At 37.4% G+C, this 13,995-nt stretch overlaps 1 protein-coding gene across 5 annotated transcripts in view; it reads right to left on the bottom strand.

Moving 5' to 3' along the window:
• RBFOX1 (RNA binding fox-1 homolog 1) overlaps positions 1 to 13,995 on the bottom strand; it is a 256,272-nt gene that overhangs the window by 29,538 nt on the left and 212,739 nt on the right. For 3 of the 5 annotated variants that reach the window (XM_084271068.1, XM_084271067.1, XM_084271069.1), the window contains 2 exons: positions 8,610 to 8,649; positions 1,065 to 1,129 (listed from right to left, as the gene is read on the bottom strand). In XM_084271068.1, the coding sequence (XP_084127194.1) occupies positions 1,065 to 1,129; positions 8,610 to 8,649 (105 nt within the window). Of the gene's footprint in view, positions 1 to 1,064; positions 1,150 to 8,609; positions 8,650 to 13,995 lie in introns of all 5 variants that reach the window. The other 2 variants (XM_084271071.1, XM_084271070.1) reach the window with 2 other exon arrangements.

Raw genomic sequence — 13,995 nt, 5'->3', positions numbered from 1 at the left:
TCTAAGGAATTTTTCAATACATATTCAAGACTGAAGAAATTATCTCCATGATTCCAAGGGAAAATTTCCTTTTATCAGGAATAGAGAAGTGTGACCTCGCTTTTCACTGCTACTGTGAAGCAAAATATATGTGTGTACCTGCCTTTCACAATATACATCCTCACTTTATGGCTGTACACTCTTCAAGAACTTGAAAAGTGCAAAAGATAACATAGATTTCTAAAAGGTACAGTTTATGAAGAAAACATTGGATATTCTTTATTTTCATTAAAAAATCATGTCCACACACTGCAAAGACTTAATTTTACGCTATTTGACAAAATCCTACTCCTACTGAAGTCAATAGCAATTTAGACATTGACTTCAAAGGGCTCCCAATTTTCATCTTGCAAGAAGATGAGTTAATTTATGTGAACATGGCTTTTAGTTTATCTAAGTTTAGTCTTTGCATGTTTCTCTTATGCAGATTGTAATAATATCTTTCATTCATGGTATTATTACCACCAAATCTGGTTTACATTTTGAGGGAAAAAAAAAAAGAACTCTTTTTTATTGAAGAATAGAAAAGAACTGATTTTTATTAATTTTTTTCTTACTGTTTTAAAAAAATCAAATGCCTGGACATGCTGTTTTGTCTTTGATAGTTTTAGTTTAGATACAGTTCATTCTCAATTTTCACTGACTAAAACACTGTCAATGTGAATTGAGGGCACTCAGTAGGTTCAGGTTCTAAATCAACTGAAATAATACTCCTAAGAGGAATAATGATCTTTAGCAGCAGACCATCATGAAGCTGTGCATATATTTATCTACATTGTACAAGGGTCACAGAATTTATCTGGATGATCTACAGCTTGGGAATGTGTACATCTCACGCCTGATTCTCAATTAAGGCCTAAAATCTCTCAATTTATGGCTATTCATGGATTATAATAAAACAGCCTGCTTTAGAGATCACAATTATCTGCAGAGCAACAAGACAGTTATGAGACTTCAACAAGGCAAATTTATAGATTAATCTTCAACTTCCACTGGTCAAATATTGATGAGAAGTGAAGTCTTACCTGTCACTGTAGGCAGCTGCAGTGGCAGTGGCAGGCTGGGCATACCGGTAGGCAGCATAACCACCCTGAAACACAAACTCACGCTCTAATTCCATTGCTACAGCACCATAAACAGCATTTTGCAAAATTTAGCAACAGCTGAAAGGGTACTATCATGCTGTACATTCAAGGTAAGCAGATAAAGATGTAGGGAATATTTCAGTGCGTTGTTAAGCATAATTTATCTCAGCAAACTTGTACTTGTTAAAGTTTGTTCCAGAGATCAGGAGAAAGCAATGAACTGTGTTAAGCAATGTAAGGTTTTTTACAATACTGCATTCTTCCTCAAGTTTCCAAATAGCAGTAGGTGTACATGTACTAATAAAGTGATGCTGAATTTAAAGAGAAATACTCAGCTAATAATCAATTCTTTTTTGTACAAAATATGATTTCTCAGGTCTGGTTGATTAAATCTATGAATTTGTGCACTCAATTAACACAACGTTACAAAGGGTTTTGAATTTATACATAAAATTATAACAAAGAAGCAAAATTCTCTTCTTCCATGAATTAACATTCAGTTGTATGTAACAGTAATTGCAGCTGTTCAATTAAGCAAACAGGACAAACAAACACCCATTGGAAAGGAATTGTGTGCAGCGATGCATTGATTATCAAACTGTGAAAACAGCAGAGCTTCCTGTTCAATGGACCACGGTGTTATATCAACCATTTCAAAATGATCTCAGCATGCCAATTAACAAACAGAGGCCAGTCTCCATAGATAACACAAACATGATTTACGTCCCAATTAGAATTCACCACCCCATAATCCTTGTATTTCCTTCCCCACCTTCACCCCCTTAACAATGAATTACTCAGCTTTATTAAAATTCACTCTTTTGCTAAAATGTTGGATTTAATGGATTCCCCCCCCCCTTTTTTTTTTTTTGGAAAGCTGCATTCACACAAGACATTATGCTGATGCACAAAAACCAGGCTATGATGTGTCAACCTTTACTGTAACAGGAAGGCACTTCTAGTGCAGGAACTTTTGTGGCTTCTCTATTTTGGTTTTAGAAAAAAAAATAATCATTCTTTTCAGAAAAGCCAATTTCCACTACTTTTACAAGCTGCTTCCCCTTCCTCTACTTCATGTGGTGGAATCTCATTCATCCCTAACAGGCATAAAACTCTTTGGGTTTGAATCACACAGAATCATAGGGGTTGGAAGGGACCTCAAGAGATCATCGGGTCCAACCCCCCTGCCAAAGCAGCTCCCTAGATTTGCAGGAGGTTGGTTACTTGGCTGATAACACCAGACCTCCCCAAGATTAAACCTGTTTTACATATTCTGACAGCTCTTAGGAACTCCAGGCTTGGCACTGTCGACTGACTGGGAAAGATGGTCCTTCTGACTTTTTTCAAGTGCTCACATAGAGAATAGTACCACCCCCATCCCAACTCCCGGCAGCTCCCTGGCAGTAGGAATTGTGTCACGCCACCACCAAACGAGGCAGGTGCTGTGCTACATTTTTAAACCCCCATATTAAAATGTGGGAGTCACTTCATTTCAACCCAACTATGCACATAATGCCTCCCACCATGTCAGAGAAACGAGCATGGGCCACCACAAAGAGGTATAAATGTTTTGATGTGTTTAATCATTTCTGTCATTTATTTAGCTATCACTGACAGCTGATCAGTACCCTTTCTGGCTCCCTAAATATGAGAGCTGCATTCCTTTTGCTTTATTTTCATCGAGGAATTGAACACTGTAGCTCAACTCTGAACTTTATTAAGATGCTTTGGATTCAACAACCACAATGAAATTTGTGAGAGTCCTGGAAACACTGAATCTAAAGCAATAAAATCTTGATTCCTGAATCTTTTAGAGATCTGAAATAGGGGATGCTTTTTTTATCATGAAAATAACGCCCTACCAGCCCATGTCAGGATTTTGTATTTTTAACATAAACCATCATATCATTACACATATAATCATTTTAAAGCAAATTATTTTTATGTGGTTTGTGTTCTACAGTTTTCATGTGGTACTAAGTTTTCTTACTGTTTTACTTCAGCTACTCCAAACAACTTCCTGCAACAACAAAATACCTGAATGTCCACTTTGTATTGGAAATCTGATTCAAACCCCTGAACTCTAAACTTCTGCAACAAGTTCTACTTTACAATTTTTCTCTAATTTTCAACTGGACTGATAACTTAGATGAAGAATAAACTAGTAATATTCCCTACATATGAATATCTTGGGTAATATAGTAAATTTTTATCTTTGTGCCTTAGACTATATTGTAAAATAAAATATTTAGAACAAAATTATGTGATAACAAATAACAATTTTCAGTTCCTATGTTTTAGAACTGTTTTAAGAATGCTTCGCCCTCCCCAGTAAGTGCATTCAAACAGAAAGTATCTGATTGCTATGCTTTATTATTTTGAAATTTCAGCTGAAATAATAAATCCAGCTAAAATTATTTTTAAAATGTCTGTGCCCCTATATTTGCTACTTCCAGGAGAACAAAAGCACAATGCTACAGCAGCTTAGACAATGTTACAGTAGAAAGTTGGTATACTTGAAGTATATAGAGCTATATCTCACTGGCATAAAACACTGTATGGGACACTCACAAGTCTCACTGTTGTATTTTGTGGGATATAAAGAATACCTGTGACTTTATGATAGAATGAAAAATAAAATGCAACTGGCAGCCTATTCTTATCATTCATGCACACAGAATCTATTTTCTCACATAATTATTTGAGTATTAGTATGAGCTTACAAGAGTCTACATTCAGCAGAATGAGGTTTTTTCACCAGTACATCATACCTGTGGCAATTTATTGCCACACACAGGCTTGTGTATTACAGAAATGTAATGATTTGAATGAGTGAGGGAAGAAGGATGGAAAGAAAGAACTAAGGAATTTACACAAATTCCCCAAAGCCACTCAGTATAATTTTCCTTTCAATACTTTATACATTTCTGTGGCTTAGGCAAACTGAAACAGAGCAGTGGGATTCGTGGAATGTCAGTAGCCAATCATTACAGAGAAATCTTAATCAAATTTAGAAAGAAATTGCAGAACGTTTTGATAAAATAAAATGGAAATGAATGGAAATAAAATGTATCTGTGTTGTTAAATAAAGTGTATATATCTGTAGTAAGAACAATTTCCACAAAAATGAGTTATACACATCTATAGATTACAAACAGGTATACACATGCACCTCTCTTTAATTTCTGTACCTACTCTCATAGGTACTGACAGTGTTTATTATGGGTACACATAAAGTGATTCTAAACAATGGGATTTTTAAAGTAGATTTTCCTATTACTAACATATTAAACATTTTATGTGAATGTTAAGAACTGTTTTTGCTAATTTTTTACTTTCTGTATCTCCTTTCATTCAAGGATCTCGAAGTATTTTACGAACACAAATTAATCAAGGTTCAAAATCTTCTCTAGTAGTGAATTATACCTACCTTATTAGCTAAAAATAGAGGAAGGGGATTAAAAATTATACCATTTATACCCAGTCCTGCAGACTATAGAAAGTGGAAGTGGTCACTTCCTCTTCCTCCACTGATATGATACTAAGGTTTAAATAGTACTTGTTCTGCTCACAGCATAAAACTTTGGGAGAATTAAAAACAAAATATCCATCACTTCTTGGTGCTGGCTTAACTTCCGAATAGGCCAATGTGAAAGGTTCATGTTATCTCTATATTGTGCTCTCAGAAGTATCTGTTGCCTCAGAGCTCTGGGTAATAGATCCAAAACTGACACCACATGTATTTATATCACAGATCAGAGACATGGAAAGACGTCAAAACTTTTAAAGAGGTACCAAGGAGCATTCCAGCACTAGGAGGAACAACCCTCTTCTCCTTGGGGCCTCTTTTGCCCTTGGAAAATCCACGTAACTTTTCATTCTGTTCCTGTGGAGTCACAGGAAATGGCACAACCTTCCATTTACAACCTACAAAAACCTCCGGGTTTTAAAAGAATGACTTCATATCTTTGCTTTTCACACGAAAACAGTGCCTTTCAGGCTATCATACCTGATTACATCAATGAAGTTCTACCTTAGATAATCATATCTATTATATCTGCGGGAAATAAATTCGTGCTCCACCCTCAATAGCATCTTACCTTTGAGCTAAAGGACACAGCTGTAGCTATTGGTTATCTCGTCCATACCCCTGATCAAAAAGCAGGTATTATTGTTGATCAGCAGCTCAGAGAGAAATCTTAAACCCACATACATTGCCATGAACCAGCTGCAGTATCACAAAGCCCAGAATCCTGAGAACTGGATAGAAGACCTTGCTGTGCACAGTAAGACTGACTAGCATCCATGGCTAAAGTGTATTGCCAAGGGAATTCTGAACTTGGTGATGCCAGAGTTTGGAAGCTTCTCATGTTTCTTAGCCTTCCCGCGTTTTAGGTGTCGATTAAAGACTGTTGTGCTTTTAAAACATTCTTTATTACAATGTTAGAAAAAAAAAATTAACACCCCTCCCCCCCCCCGAAAACCCAAACCACTATATTTATGGTAAAGCAGAGCAAAGGTGTAGAGCTATTTTTCTAACTGCATATTTCTGTGCCTTGCTATTTTTGCTTCATTTTGTGGAGTGTATTTTCTTATTTTCACAGGTGTCAATCTTCATCTAGGAACTTCTATATTTGCTGGCAGGCAACCTTAATTCTCTTTTAATGACTTTTTCTCTTAGTGAATCAATACTTAATTTTAAAAGGTCTTCCTTACTTCCTAATCATCTCCTTTATTTTTCCAACTCAAAGCCACATTTAAAAAGGAATTCAATAGCTCAGCTATTTCAGAGGCATTATTACATTTCATATAGCACTAAAATACAGAAATACAGAATATATTACATCTAGAATCATGGCTGTTGGTTTTTCATTTTAGAATTCACTTTCCACCTATTTTTATATTTCTATGCTCTTTTACTCCTTTGGTTAGTGTTAAGCAACTCTGGCTGCTTGCTCGGTCTACCCTGAAGTTTTTACCCAACCATTACCTTTTTGTGTCTTCCCTCCTTCTTTCCACAAAATCGAGTCCTCAAAGGCTACACTGATAGCGAGTTATGAAAACATTGGCACAGTCCATATTTCTATTGGTACTCAACAGTAATCATATCAGAATGAAAACCACTTCAATGCCCTTGTTAATGTGTATTTTTGATCTGGGTTTCAGTAATGTGTTCCTTCTGGTTTGCTTTCTGTGGTATTTTTAAGGTTCCCTGTCTCCAAACTACTGTTAAACCCTGTATTGTTTAAATCTTTCTCCTTTGTTTTCACAAAGGATTTGTTCTTTCACAAAGCTTCAGCTCTGCACTTAAAATGGAAAGCTGAGTAGAACTATGTCATAATCAATTGGGATTTAATAAATAACTTGGTCCACTGCAAACTAATACACTAAGAACTAATACACTGTGAATTGTAAGGTTTCTTTTTATGTATGCCAGTTCTCTCCCTCCTTTGCAAATTGTTTCATATGCAAGAAAGAACAAATGTGGAAAAAATAGTTTTAAAATAAGAAGATTTGTACTCTCCTCCCCAAAAAAGTGATCCGGAAGAGTGTTTTAATTCTGCCAACTGCTGTAGAGGTAAATATTGTGCTGAATTAAGAGAACTAAGAAATGCAGTCAGAAATACTGCAGCTGAGTGATAACAAACGCACCAGTACAGTCATCCCATTTTCTAATGCATGTTACTATTTCAGCCATCAAAACTGAAGCTATACTAGAAATCATTAATTTCTTTGGTATTTTCCTCATTCAGATCACTTTTCATTTGGAAACACAACTTTCAAGTCTATGAGTGGGTGTAAGGCCACCTAAAAAAATAGTCAATCACTAGAAGAAATATTCCTGGATTTTGGCAGCTGTGGGTTCCCAAAGTACAAACTGTTATTTGAACATTTAGTTCCCATCTCCACTATCACATCATGTTGCCTTTCAGATTTTTGGGTGGGTAAACTGAGGAAAATGGATGTCACGTTCTTTAGACAGTTTGAAGAAATATGAAAATTGGAAACCACATTTGAACTGTACCACATATCCTACATAGCTCAAAAATTCAGCAGCAATGTGTTTAGGTGAGATCAAAGCACCACACTACATTTGAATAGGCCTTTGGCAAATGGGTGATATTCATGTGCTGTAAAAGGTATGTTAATGATAACATCACTAAGTATCTAAGTGCACAGGGAGAGGCATTTAACCCATGCTATCTTATGTAAAATATATTTTTAAACTACACAAATGCATTTTCAGATAAGTACAAGCCTCTTTCTACCCCATCAGAAAAACAAAATCCATAGATTCAACATGTTTTCCTTCTTTACATAACACTTATTTAAAAAAAAAGTTCCCTAGGAAATAGTTTTAAAAGATGGCTCACAATGAACACAGGGAATGTTTTCTAGGACTAGCAATTGAATTTTAATTATTCATACTGATTTCATCTCATCCATCTCCTTGTATCTCAACAGAGACAGTACAACAGAAGTACAAGTAAGTTAGATAAAGAAGTCTGGTAAAATAAAGATGATCCCTGTAATTTAGGACCAGATTGCTTTATCAAAATAATAACAAATGTGAAAGATTGCTGGAGTATCAGTAACACAGTTTACATCTGTGCATTTTTAAAAGAAGCCCATGAACAGAGGGTGTAAGAGTTAATTGCTTTAGAAGAGTGAAATTCAGGCTCAACGACCTGAAAGCTCTTGCTACACAGACATAAGTAGCCTTTTTGTATACGTCCAAGGTAAAAACTTCAGTGTTGATTAGAATCTTAAAAAACCATTACTTAAAAGGAAATCGGTGCCTAATGAGGTGACATAAGTAATGATGGATCCAGGGTGATAACAAATGTATACTATATATAGATGTATATATACAAATATATATATGTATACACTAACAAATATAACAACTTTTTACACCATAAGCAGTCTCAATTCAGTTCACTTAAACTGAAACAAATGGATTATAAAAAAGCAGATGGAAGTCATCTCAGATTACAGACAATACATATCTGTATCTTAAACTTACTATGTACTCTGCTACCACCACGGCACTTACATATACCCAATGTTGCCTGGGTTTAGGAAATCTGTATCTTTCCATAAAGTGTTCTCACAGTTCAGGTATTAACAGTACTCAGCATGCCTGACATTTTGGGGATTTGCAGAAGAATATTTCTGCTTTGGCCTTATTTTTTTCTTTGAACTTCAGTTTTGAAGGGAACCACCCCTCCACACACGCACACACATTTTAAAAATCTTTTTGCATTCATTCAGCATTTGACTGAAGAGTTAATTCAGCTCCACTGAACAATGATAGATGTAATGAACAGAAAGGTCTTCCAATGTGAGAGATATTCTTCTCAATTCTTTCTGACAGGCAAGGGATGGCAAATAGACAAAACAGAGTCAAGCTAGGCAGCAAACTTGTAAAAAGAATGACTCTGGTAATGTACAAGGACAGCATGCACATCAATGAATACTTACATAAATGTCTGCACCATAAAATCCATCCTGGTATACAACACTGCAAGGATGCACACACAAAGAAAAACATCCATATTAGTGCATTTCCACATGCAAATGCCACCAACCCCTGCACAGCTGAGGTTAGTTTTGTCACAAGAACAGGGGGTAGGGGGAGAGGAAGGCACTCTTCACATTGGTTAAGGAGGTTGGTAGGAACCATCAGAAGTGAAACTGTACTGAAAAAAACATCTTATAAAGTGTGCCAAATGCTTAGTCAGAGAGGCAAAGAGTGGTAGGATTGGAAAACACTGTTGGTAAGTTTTTGGAGTTTCTTTTTTCTCGCTCTCTTTCTTCTCTCATTCGTTCTCTATTTCTCTTTTTCTCTTTCTCTCTTTCCCTTTCTTTCTCTCTCTTTCACTACATATTGGCAGCATTTTTTCTATAAAACTTTTCAGTGGTCCAGTCCTACAGTCAGTTTTAATACATTAACAAAATTCTGTCTCTTGAACTACTACTTTCTTGTCCCTCAATATGTCAAGCTTTTCAAATAATGCAGTAGTTGTCATTACTTAGATGGAAAACAAATCATAAGTTTATATGGCGTGACTACAGTGTGAAGTAATTATACTGGTGGTATTATACCCATTGGGTCAAATCTCAATACCTCTGTGAACACAGAGAGTATTCACTGGTACTGCATTGTTGACTTCATAGATGTTTCCACACCTATCCGTGACAACAGGTCTGTTATGGATGTCATGGCATTATTCTTATAAAAAAATGTATTAACCTTCCTCCCAGTCACATTTTACAACTTTGGGGAACATGCCCCCTTTGGTGAACAAACCCCAGGGGTTCTGATCTCCCCTGACATTTTGGCTGGGCACATTACAACTTCTTGTCTGAAAAAATGTAGTATCGTCACATTGCTCTCAACAGTTAACCCCGAGACTCCTGCATTTCAGCTAAGAGAAATCATCAGTGTGAATAGTTAAAATTTTAGATTCTAAACCCTTCAGGATAAATGACACCATGTGACAAACATGGTTTAAATGATTACACTAAATAAAACTGGAACTCCATAGCAGTGGCCTACAAATTACACACAGTATGTAAGTTCTGCAGTTTTACATTCATTTGGCAGTTCTGTGACTTCAGACAGGCATTTCCAATACCAGAATCAACCCGAGCTGTTTCGAGAGCTAAATATGAGAGCACACAATAGGGTTTTTTGCAACAATATTTTCAATTTAGGAATATTATTATCTGGGAATAATTGCTATCACCAAGTTGCTACCCTAAGCTGTTTTGCAATTCCAACAAGAATTTTCATGTCAGAAATATAACCGATCTACTGAGGTCTATGACCAAACCCCACAGAGCTGAGCAGGTATATGTATGAATCAGAATCACTTGAGAAAATCATATATATGCATACATGTACACAAACCACATCGATGACAAAAGTTTTCTATAGAATAATAATGTATGAAAACTCATCTCCATTTAAATCAGTGTGTCTCCCATGCACTCCACTAAGGTCAGACCTTAATGTATTTTTTCTTTTTATTATTCTCTGCAAAGCGAAATATGCTAAGCCTAGACTACCTTAGTAGCTTTCAGAGAGCTCAGTATTTACACTGTAGTGCACCTTTGCTTTAGTTTTGATATTCTGTTTATTTGAAAACATCCATGATTTTCTTATAACTATTAGCATGTCAGAGATAAAACCTTTCCCATGGCTGGGAGGGAGAAGTACACAATCATGAACAGCACAGGAGGAGTTCTATGAGCTGATATACAATTGATACAAAGTTTTTTGGAGATGGAGGCCCCACAACCACAATGCTCCGTTCCTCATATGCCCACGCCACTTGTGGTGGGAGGAGGTGGAGAAGTTGAGAACAAAGGAGTGACATTGAGCCTGGGAAGAAGACATGGGGGGAAGGGGGACATGGCTAGGGTTCTGTCTTTGTTTCCAACCATCCAACTGCATTTTAATAGGCAATAAAGTAAATTAATTTTCATGTCAGGACCATTTTGCCCTTGATGGTAATTGGTAAGCAATAGCTCTGTCTTTATCTCAGCCCAAGAGCTTTTCCATCTTGCTTTCTCCCCCTACACTCTGAGGAAGGGGAATGAGAGCAGCTGGGTGAGGGCAGCCAGCCAAGGTCAACCCACCACAGCACACAAAAAAAGACACTACTCTCAATTATCATTTAACACTGCTAGTCAGAAAACAATGCTTTTGAGAGTATATGTGAGAGTATATGTGACAGAAAGGAGACCTTTTTCTTCTTCCCCTTGGTGATCTGTGTATATACAGTGCAGATGTTGCAAGATGAACAGGGGCTGATGCAGTCTGAACTCCCCAGTGCAGCTGGTTATAATCTTGGACAGGTTACTCCATCCACTTAGGCCTTCCTTTTATAGACAGCACTGCCACGTACAGACAGAAACTTACTTTGAATTCTAAATATTGCACTGCTTGATAATTACTGTACCAAAGGAAATACCCAACACTAAAATGAGAACAAATGCATGACTGTCATTAAACATGCCTAGTGTTAAGAAGTGACAAAATCAGGCAAATGAGCATAATGCTCCTGAGCAAGACATGTGCTATGAAAAGGTATCAGCTGATTTTCTCTTATGTCCCCCATATGGTCTTGTAATGTGATAGTGATGTTAAATATAAAACCTTCTGCTCCTTTTGAAGTTTCAAAAAAAGTAATCCTTCACACTTTCATAGATCTTTCAGAGATCTACTCCCTGTCTTTATCATTCATTGACTCCTGTGACTGAATTTTACCAGCAGAGTCAAATGTATTTTCTAACAGCACACTTCATCAGAAGGACAAAGTGTAAACCACCAAGAGCTGTGTTTTTCTCTTGTGCTTTTATTTCCTTCAGTATATAATTTTCCAAAGGGTAATTTGCTTGGCTTCTCACCCCCTTTTCTGTCTCTGAAGCTGTAGGTAGAAAACAGATTATAAGTCTCAAGCATAGGAAGAGACTGAACACATCACGTGGGGACTTATCTCACCACAACTCTACTCAAACTTTATATTCAAAAAATTGCCTTGGCAGACAATGACTCTTGAGTTCCTTGTAAACCAACACAGGGTCTGGAAACAGCCACATAACTGAAATCTGAATTACTTCACCCAGGAAAGGATGATAGGTTCATGTGCTACCTGGAGGCGTTAAAATAACACATTTGGGGGACTTATTCAGTTGTATTTTATTATTTTATTGTGCTAAGGAAAACCGAGAAAAGAGAGAAACCTTGATTTAATGAGAAAATGTGCATCTAAATGGCATCATACGTGGCAATCATTTAATGAAATTATTTTTCCATAAATATTAATCTGTTTTCTCAACAATTATTATACATCTGCTTTGCATGGCTTTAGCTGCTTTATTTTAGTCTCTATCTCCTATAATAATTTTTTGTAACTACATTAAGACAAACTCTTTACTAGTTTAGATTCCACCTTTATAATATCCTGGGAGGACTACATCTGTCTTCATTATCATTTTTCTATCATCATCTTTCAAAAAGACTGGGTTGAAGAATCTATCACTGACATAAGAAGACAGTTCTTGACTGCACAAACCTTAGTTCAGGAACTTCATAGCATCTGAGTATGTATGGCCCTCAGCCATACACACAATCTGTACTAGTTAACATAAATAACCTAAGGCAGATTAAGTGCATGCAGTGATTGATTCAGTGTAACAAACAGGCATTACAATCATGATTTCCGTCATTTCCATAGAATCATGGTTATACTTCACTATTTTCCCTCCATCATACTTAAGAGAGAGAACTCAGGGAACAAAAGTTCTCTGGTAGCACTACCTTCAATATCTTATACATAGTTTGCAGTTTTTGGTCTCAAAAAATCACCTTTCAAATGAAAACTTCATGAAACAAATAATAGAAGAGTTACAACTCAACCTTCTCTAAATACACCCAACACAAGTCTGAGATAAAAGTAACACTTTTGAACACTTTAACACCACAAATTTAACTACTTTAAATATAGAATTGAAACTGGTGTATAGGGCTGTTTCAACTTTCTAGAATTTTCTCTAATTCCAGGGTTTTTTCTCCCTGGTTTGAACATTTTCTGCCATGAACAAGCTATATTGTCTGCTTTGGAAAAATAATTGAGAGCATTGCTGCAGAGAACAAAGCTGGAAGACATAAATCACTGTACGTCAGCAAAACACATTTTTTGTTCTAACAGTTACACGTATATAAAAAGTATTGAGTCCAAAGAGGAAGCTGTTGTGAGCCCAAAGAAACAGAATTATAGAACCATATAATATGCTGAGTTGTAAGGGAGCAATATGGATCATAAAGTTCGACTCCTGGCTCCACACAGGCCCCATCAAGTCAGAGCAGGGCACTGAGGGAATTGTCCAGACACTTCTTGACCTCAGCCCAGCTCAGGGCTGTGACGACTTCCCTGGGGAGCCTGTCCCAGTGCCCAACATCCCTCTCAGTATGAAACCTCTTCCTAACATCCAGCTTAAACCTCCCCTGTTGTAGATTCACACTGTTCCCTCAGATTCTATCACTGGTCACCAAAGAAGAGGAGATTGGCACCTGCCCCTTCACTTGCCTCTGTCATGATGCCACAGACTGTGATGAGGTCTTCCCTCAGCCTCCTCTTCTCCAGGCTGAAAAAAACCAAGAGACTTCAGCCTCTCCTGGTAAGGCTTCAGCTCCAGACCCTTCATCATCCTCACTGCCCTACTCTCGACACTCTCCAACAGTTTTATGTCCCTCTCAGCCAGTGATGCCCAAAACTACACCCAGTACTTAAGGTGAGGCCACCCCAGTGCAGTGTGGGACAATCCCCTGGACTGACTGGCCATGCCGTGCTTGATTCACCCCAGGATATGGTTGGCCCTCCTGGCTACCTGGGCACACGGCTGGCTGATGGGTAACTTGCTGTCGACCAAGATCCCCAAATCCCTCTCAGCACGGCTGGCCTCCAGCACCTGATCCCCCAGTATGGATGTGTAGCCAGGGTTGCCCCTTCCCAAGTGCAGAATCTGGCACTTGTCTTTGTTAAACTCCATGCTGTGATTGCCCAGCTCTCTGATTTGTCCAGGTCTCACTGTAAGGCTTCTCCACCCTCAACAGAGTTGACAGCTCCTCCCAATTTGGTGTCATCTGCAAATTTACTTAAGACAAGCTCTGGTCCCGAGTCAAGGTTGTTTATGAAAATGTGAAAAAGAATTGGACCTAAAATGGGGCCCTGGGGGACCCCATTAGTGACTGGCCACCCATCCCATGTCTAGTTTTATGCTGGACATTTTGTCCAGAAAAATACTGTGAGACATGGCATGAAAAGCCTTACTGAAATCCAAAATAATAACATGAACT

Source organism: Gallinula chloropus, assembly GCF_964237585.1.
Source record: "Gallinula chloropus genome assembly, chromosome: 15".
Lineage (NCBI taxonomy): Eukaryota > Metazoa > Chordata > Aves > Gruiformes > Rallidae > Gallinula > Gallinula chloropus.
The sequence above is the reverse complement of the archived record's forward strand: the minus strand, read 5'-3'. Positions and strand labels throughout refer to the sequence as shown.